General features: G+C 40.4%; 1 protein-coding gene across 32 annotated transcripts in view; it reads right to left on the bottom strand.

Moving 5' to 3' along the window:
• The window catches only part of RBFOX1 (RNA binding fox-1 homolog 1), a 1450244-nt gene that overhangs the window by 755378 nt on the left and 680607 nt on the right, over nucleotides 1–14259 (bottom strand). For 3 of the 32 annotated variants that reach the window (XM_083473694.1, XM_083473698.1, XM_083473705.1), the window contains exon 1: nucleotides 10204–10682. The exons of 21 other annotated variants lie outside the window; for them this stretch is intronic. In XM_083473694.1, the coding sequence (XP_083329820.1) occupies nucleotides 10204–10248 (45 nt within the window). In that variant the 5' untranslated portion in view covers nucleotides 10249–10682. Of the gene's footprint in view, nucleotides 1–9759; nucleotides 9970–10049; nucleotides 10069–10203; nucleotides 10686–14259 lie in introns of those variants that run through there. 8 more of the 32 variants (XM_083473690.1, XM_083473700.1, XM_083473711.1 and 5 more) reach the window with 7 other exon arrangements.

Below are 14259 nucleotides of genomic sequence, written 5' to 3'. Positions count from 1 at the left end.
ACTTGTGTAAAGCTTCTAGGCTTATATGTGTACAGTGAAACGTAATTTGGGCTTTGCAAGAGGAAGTACCATTGTTTTACAACTGCTACTAAAATCATTTCATGCCAAAGTGTGGCACAGAAGGGAAACAGAGCACGATTTTGGTGAAATGATGGTACTTGCTTCCTTGCATAGGGTGGTTTTGTGCTGGTTGGCAGGAATTTTGCTTTGGTTCTTGGCCTATTTGTTCTGTGCCCTGTTTCTTCATGCCCTCAACTGTCTATGAACGGGGTATGAATAGAGATAATAGCTAATATAATACTAAAGGTGCATGGGATGTCAGGGGATGTTGTTCAATAGTAAAGCATCTTCTTTGCATGTAGAGCAGGGGACAGCAAACTTCTTCAGCAGGGGGCTGGTCCACTGTCCCTCAGACATTGTGGGGGGCCGGCCTATATTTTTGGGGGGAAATGAACGAATTCCTAAGCCCCACAAATAACCCAGAGATGCATTTTAAATAAAACCACACATTCTACTCATGTAAAAACACGCTGAATCCCGGACTATCTGCGGGCCGGATTCAGAAGGCAATTGGGCCAGATCCGGCCCCTAGTTTGCCTACCCGTGATGTAGAGAGCCCAAGGTCCAATTCCTTGCATCTCCAGATAGAGTTCAAAATGTTCCCTGCCTGAGCCCATGAAGAGCTGCTGCCACTCAATGTGGAAAACACAGAGCCAGATGGAGCAACGGTCTGATTCTGATTAAGGCAGCTTCCTATGCAGCAATCCAACTTTTAAAACTTTTTAAAAGCATGTATACTATTGCAATGGGAAAGTTTGACTGGTGCTTAACTGTTTCCCATTGGAATAAATTGGGCTTATAAATATTTAACTGTGGTTGGATCATTTCCAAAGTTTTTTGTTGTTGTTATCAAGGATGAAAAACCTAGGCTGGGTATAGCTCTTTGGTGTGTTGTTCCCAGGGCTACTGGTGCTTGCCCAGGACACATACATTCACTATCCCTGCAAACTAGATGTATGGGATTCACATCAAGGAAAGTATCCCATAATAGGAAACCAAAACAAACATATTGAGTCCCTGAAAAAAAAGCAATATAAAAGTATTGAGTTGTCCCTTTAGAGAACCAAAGGGTTAGCTACACTACAAACATAGATTGGTTTTATACTACTTCAAACTACTGCGGCTTTCCCCAAGTATATCTGGGAACTGTAGCTTGGTTAGGGATCCTTTCCCCACCTCCCGCTCATAGAATAATGCATTCCACAATTTCCCAGGACAACAGTCTTAGATCTGTGGTGTACATACACTTGATGGCTTTATTCCCAAAGGTGACTATGTACTCTAAAATGGCAACACAAAATAAGTAGTTTGACAACTCTGATAATTTTCTTTGAAGAATGTTGAATTTACATGGTGTATGGCAGCTTAAGAATAAAGCAATTATTTAAGTAGAATCAACTTGGATAAATCATTTGGGCAGGAAATGTATCAAGGGGAAGAGCAAAAAAAGGGGGAAGTGATGTTATTACTGTCCAATCTAGCAGACAAAGTTTAATGCCTACCCGCCTGTCACCACCACCACCATCATCATTATTATTATTATTATTATTATTATTGGCATGCTCCAAGGGACAGTGAAAGTGAGTCAGGCAGATTGATCTCCCTCAGAACTCAGACCCATAGCTGGAAAGCAATCTCGAAAAGATCTTCCAATGAGATCTTTTCAGCACAACTATTCTGTGTCTCCATTAATTGCCATGATTAATGTTGTTTCCTTTCTTGGAACTCTGATATGCAAATAAAGCAGCAGCCTCACAAAACATGGACTTAATCAACTGAAAAATGGGGGGGGGGGGGAATAGCCAACTTGGTCATAGCCAGATAAACTGTGTGCGGCCTTCTAAACATATTAATAGTTTCTGCATTTCAGAGTGGAATTGATATACCAACATTTGTTACATAAAAAGCTGAACACACTGATATGTTTATTCTTTTGTTTTCCACAAATTATCCATCTCTGTGCATTTACTGTATATGTTTCAGTTGGTGATGATGCTTAATTTCTGGAATGTAAATGTCCATATCATATCCCCACTTTCTGTACTGGGTCCAGTTCTGTTTTCCCCTTTGGGTGCAATTCAGCAGCAGCTTGTCCTCTGTCGTGCACCCCTCCCTGCAAAACACAGCAGCCAAATTACTGGCTGGTTCCATTTATATCTCACAACCCCCATCCTGAAACAGCTGCACCAGTTGCCAGTTCATTTCTTGCAGCAATCCAAGGTGCTGGCATTCCTGTTTAAAGCTTTAAATGACTTAGGACTCAGCTATACATACAGCTGCAAATATAACGTTTTATGTGTGTTTTAAGTGCATTATACAAATCTGACACTAGATGGCGATGGTGAGTTCATGGCAAATTCAATATATTTTTCAAAATGCTTTTAAAAAAGCACTTTCACAGCGTTATATATATGTCTAGATTTCACCTTAGGCTCCAAATATCTGAAAGAACAGCTCTTTCCCTGCAAACCCTCTTGGGTGTTAAGATTAGTAGAGGGCCTCTTATCAGTAGTTACTTTGCCCTCAGAAGTTCAGCAGGCAGCAGCATTATTGGTTGAAGCCCCTAAACTGAGAAATTCCCACCCAAGGAAGGTTTGCCTGACACCTCCATTGTATAGCATTCACCACTTGCTAAAGTTGTACCTTATTTACCCTGGCCTTTGACATGTGGGTGCATGATCCCCATTCCCCATTTAAACTGATTTAAGCACTGTGTTTTTGTATTGTTGTGACCCACCCTGGGACCTTATATGGTGACCAGTGGGTAAGAATCAGCAACTATTTCCATGGCTCCCATGTTCCTTCTTGGGTCACCAACAGCCCTGAAAATGATGTCCTGCATGAAGTCACAGACAGGTACCGTGATGTTTTTGATGGCACCATCCCTCAGAAATGTTGTCTTCACAGTTCCTCCAACATCCCCAGTAAGCACCTCAGACACCACAGGAATTGCAATTTCTGTCAATTCTGGCACCAAGTATGCTGCTTAAGCAGGGACACGGCACAGGGGAGTAATTAAGATGCCATGAGGCTATCCCATCACTGTCAGCAGTACCAGTTATATTTTGGGGAATACCATTGTTGTTGTGTTGGTGTGTGTGTTTTTTGCAGGGTGGATATCATCCTCAACATGCTTTACAATATGCTGAGAACTAGAACAATTCATATAACATTTTAACATATTGTTTTTTTGTCAATCCAAGACCAGATTGAGTTAAGAGGCCCAACACACCACTTGCTTAAGTATTTTTTTTTTGTTCCTCATAGGTCTCTGCTTACATATCACAAGATGAACCAGCTTTATAGCAATTTGAGTTTGCACTGATGAAGCTTCTGGCACTTGGTAGCTGAGCCAGTGGGAAGATGCAGAATGGCCATGAACATTCTTATAGCTTAAGAACAAAGTTGTTCAGCATTCCAGCTTTTCAAATTCTCCAGTCATTTTGCAGTTTCTGCAAATTTAGAATGTGTGCTCGTTATAACAACAAAATTATCCATTTATTTAAACTCAGAGCTTTTTTCTTTAAAACAAGCTTGCACCCCCCTTCATTCTAATGACAAAAAATGTCACCACAAAATTCATGAATAAAATGCATGCATTAATAAGTAAGTATCAGGTAAAGTCCAGCAAACAAATATGTAGGTGTTATGGTAAAGAGAAATAGTTTAGTGATCATTGTGAATTGCATGTGGATGCTAAGAATCCCAGAGAGTGAACATCAGAGAAAACACCAATGAATATTGACTATCAATGTTTTTTTATATTTTTTAAAAAATGCCCCCAAAGTAAGGGAACACCTATCAATTTTCAGTCCTTCACAAATCAGCTGGGATGGCCAATATTTAATATGATAATGGTGACAGACATCAGGGATTGTATACAATTTAGCGCTACTCAGATTAGACCAAATGAGGTTAGTGTATGTGACTTAGGTTAACTCATTTCAATGAGTCTACTCAGAGTAGAACTTGGTTGGATACAACCCTAGATTTTGGCATGCACTATTACATATATATTGTTAGCATATGTCACATGCATCTACTTAGAAATAAGATTACTGCATGAAATTTACAAGGAGTAAGACGATCTAGGTCTTCAAAACAACAAGGATCCAACAATGTTTTTGCTTATTTGTTATATCAAGGCTCAAGGGCAACCAGCATCCAATGCTGAAGAGGAAAGTAAGATTTGGTGCAAAAAGAGTAGCACAAATTCCATTTTCAGCTTATCTAAAGGTTGGGCTCTTAATGGGTACCTGACTGGAAGTTCCGCTGAAATCAACGAGGTTTATTTCCAGACAAACCTGTTTGGGAATTATGTGCCAATCACAGGGGATATAAAGTTCCAAGTTTAATATCCCCTCTGTGGACAGAGCATCTCTTAACTAGCATAACTTTTAACAATGCTATTTTGTTAATATTTATACCAAGCAAGTCCGTGGAGTTATTTATAATGAGAAAGTATGCAGGTTTTTGTTTTGCTTTTGCTTATAACAAGCAAACAGTGAAAATATAAAAAGTCATCACAAACAAACAGTTGGTGCATTCATGCTAATACTTCCCTGTCTCCCTGAACCCCAAGGCACTTTAATAGAAACTGCAAAGGCAATGCAGAAAATGAAAAACAACTTGCTCAAGGACCTGATTCTCTCTCTCTCTCTCTCTCTCTCTCTCTCTCTCTCTCTCTCACACACACACACACACACACCTTCCCTCCCACCCACACAAAAAAATCACTTTGTATTTTTTTATGGAGCTGGGGTGGAGAGTGGAAGAATATTAAGTTCAGGCAATATAACCGAGCCTTTTGTTATTCTTAATTGCTTGGATTTACAATCTAGTTCTGCTGTATAAAAACTAGATTTTAAAAGCTGAGTCAAGCGATTTTTCTCTCTCTAAGTACTTTCACAAAGTAAGTTTCTATACTACTACACAGTAGGCTAAATTAGCTATAGAGAACAATTGACCCCCCCCCCCCATTTATACAGAAACAATGTCTCTTCCCTAACTAACAAGAAACCTTCCTCATTGAAAGTAAAATTCATGTGCATGAAATTAGTAGTTAATTGGAAAATAAGAGAAGAGTTGTCTGCCCTTTGAAGACAACCAAAATGAAAACAAATAACGCTGTGATGTATCTTCCATTAAACCTAACTGTTAAGTAAATTAAGGATTTATTTAACTCAAATAAAACTGTACCATTTACCAAATTTCCTGTCCCATCACCCCTCCAAATGATAAATGGAGTATTTAAAAAACCAAAACATAAAACATTAGCCCTCTGTGTAAGCCCACAGTTTAAAGTCCCCCCCCCCCAAAAAAACCACACACCCCAGATCTGTTTCTAGATTGAAAAAGATATTATAAAACAAGAGACTGGAAGAGAACTTTATCATTTTTTTCACTGAGAAATTCAACTTCTCAGTGGGGAAAAAATGATAACGTTCTCTTCCAGTCTCTTGTTTTATAATGCATTGTTAACATGAGTATCAAAACTCCAGCCAATTCAGACTTTCCTTCAAGTTACATTGGTATGAATTGGCAATTCATAAGCAGGATGTTGAAGCTAGACATGTTCTCACAACATCCATTTCCTTTATTCAAAATGTGATGTTCAAAAATCATGGTCCCATCAAGCCAATTACTTGCCACACAAACATACTGTATTTTATGGCAATACATCAATGGCTTTAACAAGCATAATTTAGAGCATAAGAATTATGGAAACAATAGCACAGTATTTTTAAACTGTGAGGTCCTTTGTGTCACTATTGCCAGTGCCGGGCTGGGCGGGGGGAGGGAGGGTCCTTACTATAAATACTGTAAGTTGTCCTCCATTTTATTCTAACCAGCTGATCATTTTAAAGAAAAATCTTCAACCTTAAAACTTCAACCAACACATATGAATGAGAGCATGATAATCCACAGCAAGAGGAACTAGGAGAACATCAAGACTAGCGCTTCACCTGAATGTCCCTTTCTTTCTTTGGCACCAGACTCCCAGAAGCTCTTGCAAAATAAAGCAAGAGGAAAAGGCAGCTAACCAGATTTGGTGTAGAGTTCCTTGGCTACACCTGCACCTCATTCATTCCATTTGCACACATAAAAAAGCCCTGGTTGTCCCACAGAGTTCAAAACAAATCCTCAAGTACCTAAAACCTGCCTCATGTGGACTTATCTCCAACTTGTTTGACCAAGCATTGGTCCTAATTCAGCGATACCACACACACCCAGGCTTTAGAGAAATAATTCTGATCCACCATTCCCTCAAAAGACTAGACCATCTCTCTGCTGCCTAGCTTTCCAGTGCTACATTTTCTGCTGCAGGAGATACGTGCTTAATGGACACAGTTTCAGAATATTAACGACAATAACACTGTTCCACAGAAGACTTTTATGTGAGAGTAGACATAAAAGTAGACCCCCACTGAGTTGAACTAGACATTTCCTCAAGCAGATACCCTTTAATTCATTCATTCAATTATGAAGAACATTGTCTTCAGATAAGATAAATTGTAAATTTCAAGGAAATGCTAACATGGAAAAGAAAGCTTCAAAAATGGAAAGTGCCCCCTCTACAATGCGTGCGTGCGTGCGTGCGTGTGTGTCTGTGTGTAAGGAGCGAGGACAAAATACAAGATGTGATTCTGAAGCTCATTCAGATTAAATGAATTAGCACCTCCCATAAGCACAATTCATTAAAGACTTCCTCAGTGCAAGGTCAGTGACTATAATTCATTGCAACCTTGTGGATAAGAAGAGCTCATGGGGAGCAGTATCATTTCCCACCTTCTGTTATATTGGTCAGACAACATATCTAGTCCACCAAGGCAAGAATGGCAAACATCAGGGACATTCTTCTCAAAAGTTAATGGAACCCAGGAATCCACAACTAGTGTAGCTTATCATTTTACCACCATTGTAAAAGCACCAAAATACTGTTAGTCTGCATTTATTTTGTCATGCGACAAACAGCCAAAATTGAAACCAGGAATTACTATATCTTTTAGCTTTATTTTATTGTTTTAATTATAATTTTTATTGAGTTTCAGAACAAACAAAAAAATATACAGAATAAAGCCATTGTTGTATTCAGAACATCTGTCACTCTCCCACCCAGCATCCACTGACCTTCCCTGAACCAAAGTATATTCATAGGACTTGCTTACAGCAGGAACAGACCGATTAAAGTAAAGGAATTCAATGCATACACCTATCAGGCCTAAAAGAGCCAAGCAGATTTGTGTTGGGTGGGTTAGAACGGGTCTATTACCACCTTGCGTATTCACATCTTCAGTAAAGGAGTACCCCATCCCCACAAATGGATCTTTCTTTCTTTGACCTTTAAGTACTATCATCTCATAGGTGAGCTTTGAAAATAAAACAACCCCCCCTCCAAACCTTTTGGTACCAGTAATCCAAGTCAGAAAGTGCAAAGTTATTCCTTACTTTATTTTACACATACAAAATATTTGCTTCTGTGTTGTAATCAATGTAAGGCTTTAGGATGACAACACAGGGTAGTATAAAATGAGGTTGTTAGTGAGCATTACAAATTTATTATTATGAAGACACTTTGACTCACTGAGGAGAACTTTATATATGTTCCCACCTTTCCCATAAGTTGTTCCACCTTATCCTCACAGTTAGCCCATTGGGTAAGCTAGGCCAAAATACAGTGACTAGGCACAAAGCTGAAGCATTTGGGCCAACAGTAAACTGAACCCACGTCTCTTCCCCTAGCCTTGCCACCCCATCTCAGCTTTAACTACTTAGCCTTCATTATCAGAATACTGCTTCAACCCTATACACACACACACATTGAGTTGAATGGGACTTATTTCAGAGACGACATTCATAGGATTGGGCTGTAGCTCACTTTTCCTGAAATAAACTTCTGGGGAAGTGGCAGTCCATGATGAGAGACATTTAATAGTGGTACCCTGCATGCCTCAGTCTGGCTAGGATACCCTATATCCATGAATTAAACCAAAACCGAGGACAATTACAATACTGGTTTACTATTATTGCTTACCATGGCTGTCTATAATACAATGTTACGCCTATCAAATTTCACCTTGGCTTTGATACTGCATGGTGGTGGTGGGGATCAACAAGATTACTGATGGTCTTATTTGCCAAAATAAGTATGCAAGGGGAGGCCATGACCAACCTATAAGATTCTGATCAGTAAATAGTTCACTAGCATAATTATTATTTATAGATAGAGGTATCAATGACTCAATAGCTGAATAATGTGTTTGGATAAACATGGAACTCTCTACAGGTTTCATTTCAGTACAAAAGCCAACATAGCAGGTAATAACTCCCTGGTCTGACATTTAGGAAATAAAGATCCAGTTGCTCATCCTCAGAAGAATATGTCACTTTTTGGAAAACAAACAAAACAATGCTTAAACAGGAAAAAAAGTGTGGCTGTCAAAGAACACATTTTTTTGCAGTAACAAACAGTGCTAAAATGAACAGAAAGGCGTCATGCATGCCAGCCCAGCTCAAAGTACTTCATACTTCTCAGCAATTCATTTTAATAATGGGAGGGTTTTCCTCACTCTGTGGGAAAAGGCTGCACTACCACAGCTAATTCAAAGCTTATAAAACGCATATACTGTATTCTTTTTTGCATGGAGATTTTTTAAAAAACCAACAACAACAACAACAACAACAAACCTCTTTTGATAACACACCATTATCTTTCACAATGCTTTGAATGGTAATTTTAAAAGAAAGATGGTCCACTTCACAGAGCAAGAATAATTTAATACACAGCATTGGGAGGAGAATTTGAAACATAGTTTAGACAATTTACGTAATATCAAATTACTGCAGGCATTGAAAATGTCATGATTCTCATTCTTTCCGAAGCGCAAAAAATACATACACAGCACAGACTGTATTGGTCACTACTGCGTGTGTGTGTGTGTGTGTGTGTGTTTCAGAAAATAGTATTATATATTCACACACATACATTCTATCAAACAAAATAGCATCAAATAGCATGCAGTCAACACCGTATTATTGCATCAAGTAGCATACAGGCAATGGTACATCATCTCTATAAGGTATAAATAGTTGAGGTTAATTATTTTGAATCAGAGTACAGCTGCAATTGATTTCTGCTGCATATCAAACATAAGCATTTAGACCACCAAAATAACAACAAATCATCCAATGGCCGAACTATGAAAATGATTTTCTCCCCCACCTATTTAAAGTAACAAATGTTATTGGCGACAAGTGTCCTTGCGCTGACATGCCTAAGCCTATCACTTTAAAGCCCAGCACTTTAAACTTTTCAAAATGTAGATCTAAGAACCCAATGATCCAACCATATAATTAAAAAAATAATAATATGAAGTTGTTTGCATTCAAAGCAGAAGGAGCCACGTATAAAGAGAAGGAAGTACTGTGTCTATTAATAACTGTTAGTTTCCACCCGTAGTCCAGTGGAAACAGATGTCAGGCATCTTCTCTAAGGATAAAGTTCAGGCAAACTTCAGTCAGAACCAGGGAAGGTACGCTTTACCCACCCACCCGCTTCTCATTACTTTCTCCAGCACCTGAGTGCATGGACTGAAAGCCGTCCCTTCTTCAGCCACTGAAAATCTGCAAAACACCTGCTCAGCTAAACAGAAGCACACGCGTTTTGCAAAGCTTGCAGCACATGCACATTCTCAATACCTTTTTCCTAATGTGAAGAAGCCCATCGGTACGCTTGCCGATATTGCTTCTGTGTTCCTTTATTCCCCGAGATGTTCTAAAAAGAAAAAAAAAAGCCTTCCCTCTCACACACAGAATCCCTCTCTAGTCTAATCACATAGCTAAGAAGCCAAACGCAGACACACAAAACATCCTCTGCATTAATGTTTGGCACGCCACTGTAAGGCAGCTACAGAACAACAGCAGCCTAACATGCCCATGTGTGCATCTCTCCCCCCCCCCCCCGTCCCCATCTCCAAAGACGCACACACCTCCACACCAAGCCACCTCCGCCAGCGTGTTCCACGCCTACACTTTCCAACGTTTGCTAGGGATGCCTTTATGATCTGTGCGCGACCCCCACCCCCGGGGGTCTCCTGCTTCCCCTCTTCAAATTGTTTGAGAAATCCTCCTTCCCTCCCTTACCTGAAGGGCATCTCCCACGACTGCAATTAACTGCCAAGATCTCATCGTCGGCTGCAAAGCGCCTCTTCTTTCCTCGCCGGGAGAGCACCGGAGAAGTAAGGGGAACCAGCAAACGGCCCCCACGTGCCAGCAATATCAATGAATACAGACATCTGTCGGGCTCACTGCACGCTTGCTGCCTGCCTGCCTTCTTGCTCTCGCCTCTCCCTCCCTCCCGTTTGCCTTCGCAATGTTCGCATCAGGTGTTTCTAAGATGTACCTCTGCGGCTCCAGGAAAGACTCGAAACAACAAGGAAAAACAAAGGGGGGGGGATGGGGCGAATGCACACAGAGAAATGAAAGGGTCACCAGAGCGAGGCCCAAACCAAGGTTGCTCTGGCTAATCTTCTCTCCTATGCCCCCTTCACCATGTTTTAAATGTTTGCTAGAATTGTGCATCCCATCATCAGATTGTTCCCCCCTTCAGCTGTGTGTGTGTGTGTGTGTGTGTGTGTGTGTGCCTGCCTCCCTCTGCACGTGTCCCTTCCTTGTTCTTCCAAGCATTAAATACCTACCACATGACAGAATAGGGCACCTTGCACAGTCTTCCCTGCCTTGCACTTGACAACCAATTCTAACTCAGGAGCAGTGAAATATCTGGAGGCAGGATGTAAGCACTCCCAATTATTTATGCCATGTCTGCATTACTCACATAGCATTTATGGGACAGCCTGAGTAGCTCCTGTTACACTAACCTGTATCATACATTATATTATTTATGCAGAGATGTATCTGTATTGAAGCAATATCCCCCCATTACTGAGGTACAGTAAAAAGAAGGAAAAAGGAGGGGAGAAAAACACACCTACATTCTGCATGACTCCTCCTCTGTGTGAGTGTAGGTGTCCATGCAAAGCCCATGTGGCATTATTTATTTACTTTGCAGTACAGCATGAAGAATCCAAAGTGCTTGTTCATGTCTGATTTTTTAGCTAAGACTAAGAGCAATACTAACTGAACAGGAGGCAAGCAGGCAGGCAGGCAGGCAGAAAGTTAAAACAGGTTTAATCCAAGAAACTACTTAAATTGCATTATATGTTTTGTGTGTAGGAATACAATAAATGGCTTCAAAATTGATTCAGAGTTTTGTGTGTGTGCGTGCACACAGACAGAAGTAAGTCCCATTGAGGATAGCGTGGCTTATATTCCCAGTTAAGTGTCTACAGGATTTCAGGTTTTCACATGCAAACACACATGCACACCATCACTTCATTGTAAAAGTATGTGGGTGTGTTTCCTCCCCAAAAGGTGTGGGGTGAGAAACACATGGCAGTTTAAAGACAAAGCAGAGGAGAGGACAAAATAGCTCGATTGCAAACTGACAAACAGATCAGGGCATCTTAGGCCGGCATTACAAACAATTATCCATTTATTATCCTGCTTGAATGTGCAAAAACAAGGTTTCTGGTTTAGGTGGATGCTTTTTAATAGGGCTCTTCCCCCAAACCTATCTCAGGCAGAGCTAAACAGACACAATAAATTGCAAAACCTAATTTTAATTGCTACAAAACAGCTCTCACTATGACATTTATAGCTCAGTGCATAACATGCCAGTAACAACACAAGTTTGGTGGAGTTTTAGCAAGTGTTCTCAAGACGAAGTGTGTAGCTCTGATCACCTTATTAGTGCAGTTGGTAGCCTTAACAATTTTCATAATGTAATAATCATTTATATTGATGAAGCAGACACACACACACACTTAGCATTTGTATCTATCAATTAGGAAAAACAGGTGAAGGAAGGACTTCACACTTACACAGAACAATGGGAAACTAAAGCTTTGATGGAATATGTAAGGAGTGCTATTTTCAGATTGTTTGTGACAGGGATGACTTTACAATCTCATTATTTAAATGACCATTTATATTGAATGTGAAGCATACAGAGCACACCAGCACAATCAGTTTGGTTTGTGGGATACCAGTTCCCCATAAAACAATTAGATGTCTAAAGACTACTGCAGCATTTTAAGACTCATGGTTCATTTTTAATTTTCCACTGCAACATGGAATTGACGTTTATTTCTTTATGTCTTGTATGTATGAGGTAAAGAAGCTACAAATATGGTTGTCAGACAAACAGTGTAAACCATAAATCAGTTTAAGTTTAGTTCAATTAATAACCTTTCATTATATTGTAATGTTATACTTGCTATATATTGTTGCTTTACTATTGCTCTCAGTTTGTTGTAAACCACTGTTGGCTGTATTGAGAGGCACTGATTGATGGATACAGTGGGTGTTCAAATTCTAGTGATATGTTGGGGAAAGCTCTAAGTGTAAAGGCCAGCCAACTCTTCAAACTGGATAAAACATCCTCAGAGAATAAGACTGTCACCAGGATCCTCAAAACTCAAGGTGAACCTTAGAGTCTCAGGTGCAAAGAAGGACTCCTGAAAAGGCAGCAGTACACACTGAAGTTAGGAAGAATCAACATACAGTGGCTGGGAGGGGGGAGCTCCAGGAGACCAGCACACAGGATACTCCAATGATGGAACAAGTTGATTCTGCGAACCTAGTTGCATGAGTTATCTAGAATTAGGTATTGTCATCTATAGCCTCCAGATGTTGTTGGAGTACAATTGTCTTCTCCACTCATTTACCAGCTGGGCAGCTTCCTTGTTGACTCACAGACTAGAAATCTGAGGCACACAATTTCAATGAGAAATGCCATAGCTCAGTGGCAGAACATCTGCTTTCCGTGCAGTGAGTTGTGTGAGAGCTGAGCTGAAAACAGGCTGCAGGCTGAGAATCAGCTTAATTAGGCTGGATGCAAAGCTTTGACGATGGAAGAAGCAAGATCTTTCGGGGTGTTACTGCTGTGAGCTCCTCCATCTTAGGCTCAGGGTGTATATATGTGTAAATAAACCATATATCCTAAAGATACCACAGTCTCCACTGTCCCTCATTCTAAGGAAACTGAACCCTGGGTAAGTGTTCATAACCCCTGGAATCTTTCAGTGCTCAGAGATTGGGGTAGTGTGTAACAATTTTATGTTTTTGTGTGGATATGAGATGGCAACCTCCTTCACTGGAGGTTTTTAAGCAGGGGTTTGATGCCCATCTGCCATGGATGCTATAGATAAGATCCCTGCATTGCAGGGGGTTGGACTAGATGACTCTTGGTGTCCCTTCCAAATCTATGATTCTACGGTTGTCATGCACTGGAGGATTTACTACAGCAAATGCACAGATTGGCCAGGCCTAAGACTTCCTTCCTCAAGATACTGGAAGTTAGCAGGGCTTATTCAAAGATGAAATAAGTCCCAAAGCTTTAAACATTCCAAAGAATCATTAGGATGCAGCAGCAGCCCCTTTTGTAGCACAGTAATGAGAAATATAGTGGAATTAACCCTAGTTAACCATGTTGGTGCTCATCAGGTAATAAGACTAATAACATGATTAGTGGAAACAGAGTTGTGTTCGAAGAGGATATAATATTATACAGAAGCAATGGGGGGTTTTTTGTTTTAAAAAGCCCACAAACATTAGCATAAGGCCTAAACATGTGGAGGTGTTTCCATAACCAAGAGTGGAAGAAAAAAGTTTACAACTTTGTAATTTTGTTTGGCGGTTGGGATGGGGTGGCGGGAATGATACAGGGAGACACGATAGATGTGTATGCAACTCTGCAGGGTGTGGAGAAGGTGGATAGAGGAGATACAGTGGTACCTCAGGTTAAGAACTTAATTTGTTCTGGAGGTTCTTAACCTGAAACTGTTCTTAACCTGAAGCACCACTTTAGCTAATGGGGCCTCCCGCTGCTGCTGCTGCACCGCCGGAGCACAATTTCTGTTCTCATCCTGAAGCAAAGTTCTTAACCCGAGGTACTATTTCTGGGTTGGCGGAGTCTGTAACCTGAAGTGTCTGTAACCAGAGGTACCACTGTATTCCCCTACCCCTCTCTCTTAATAACAGCTTGAATCCATTCAATGAACTTGAATGTTGGAAGATTCAGGACAGGCAAAAGTTCATACTGAAGTATGAAATTTAATACCACAAGATGTAATGATGGCC

Source organism: Podarcis liolepis (assembly GCF_965112155.1).
Source record: "Podarcis liolepis genome assembly, chromosome: 14".
Lineage (NCBI taxonomy): Eukaryota > Metazoa > Chordata > Lepidosauria > Squamata > Lacertidae > Podarcis > Podarcis liolepis.
This window is presented reverse-complemented; position numbering and strand designations above follow the sequence as displayed.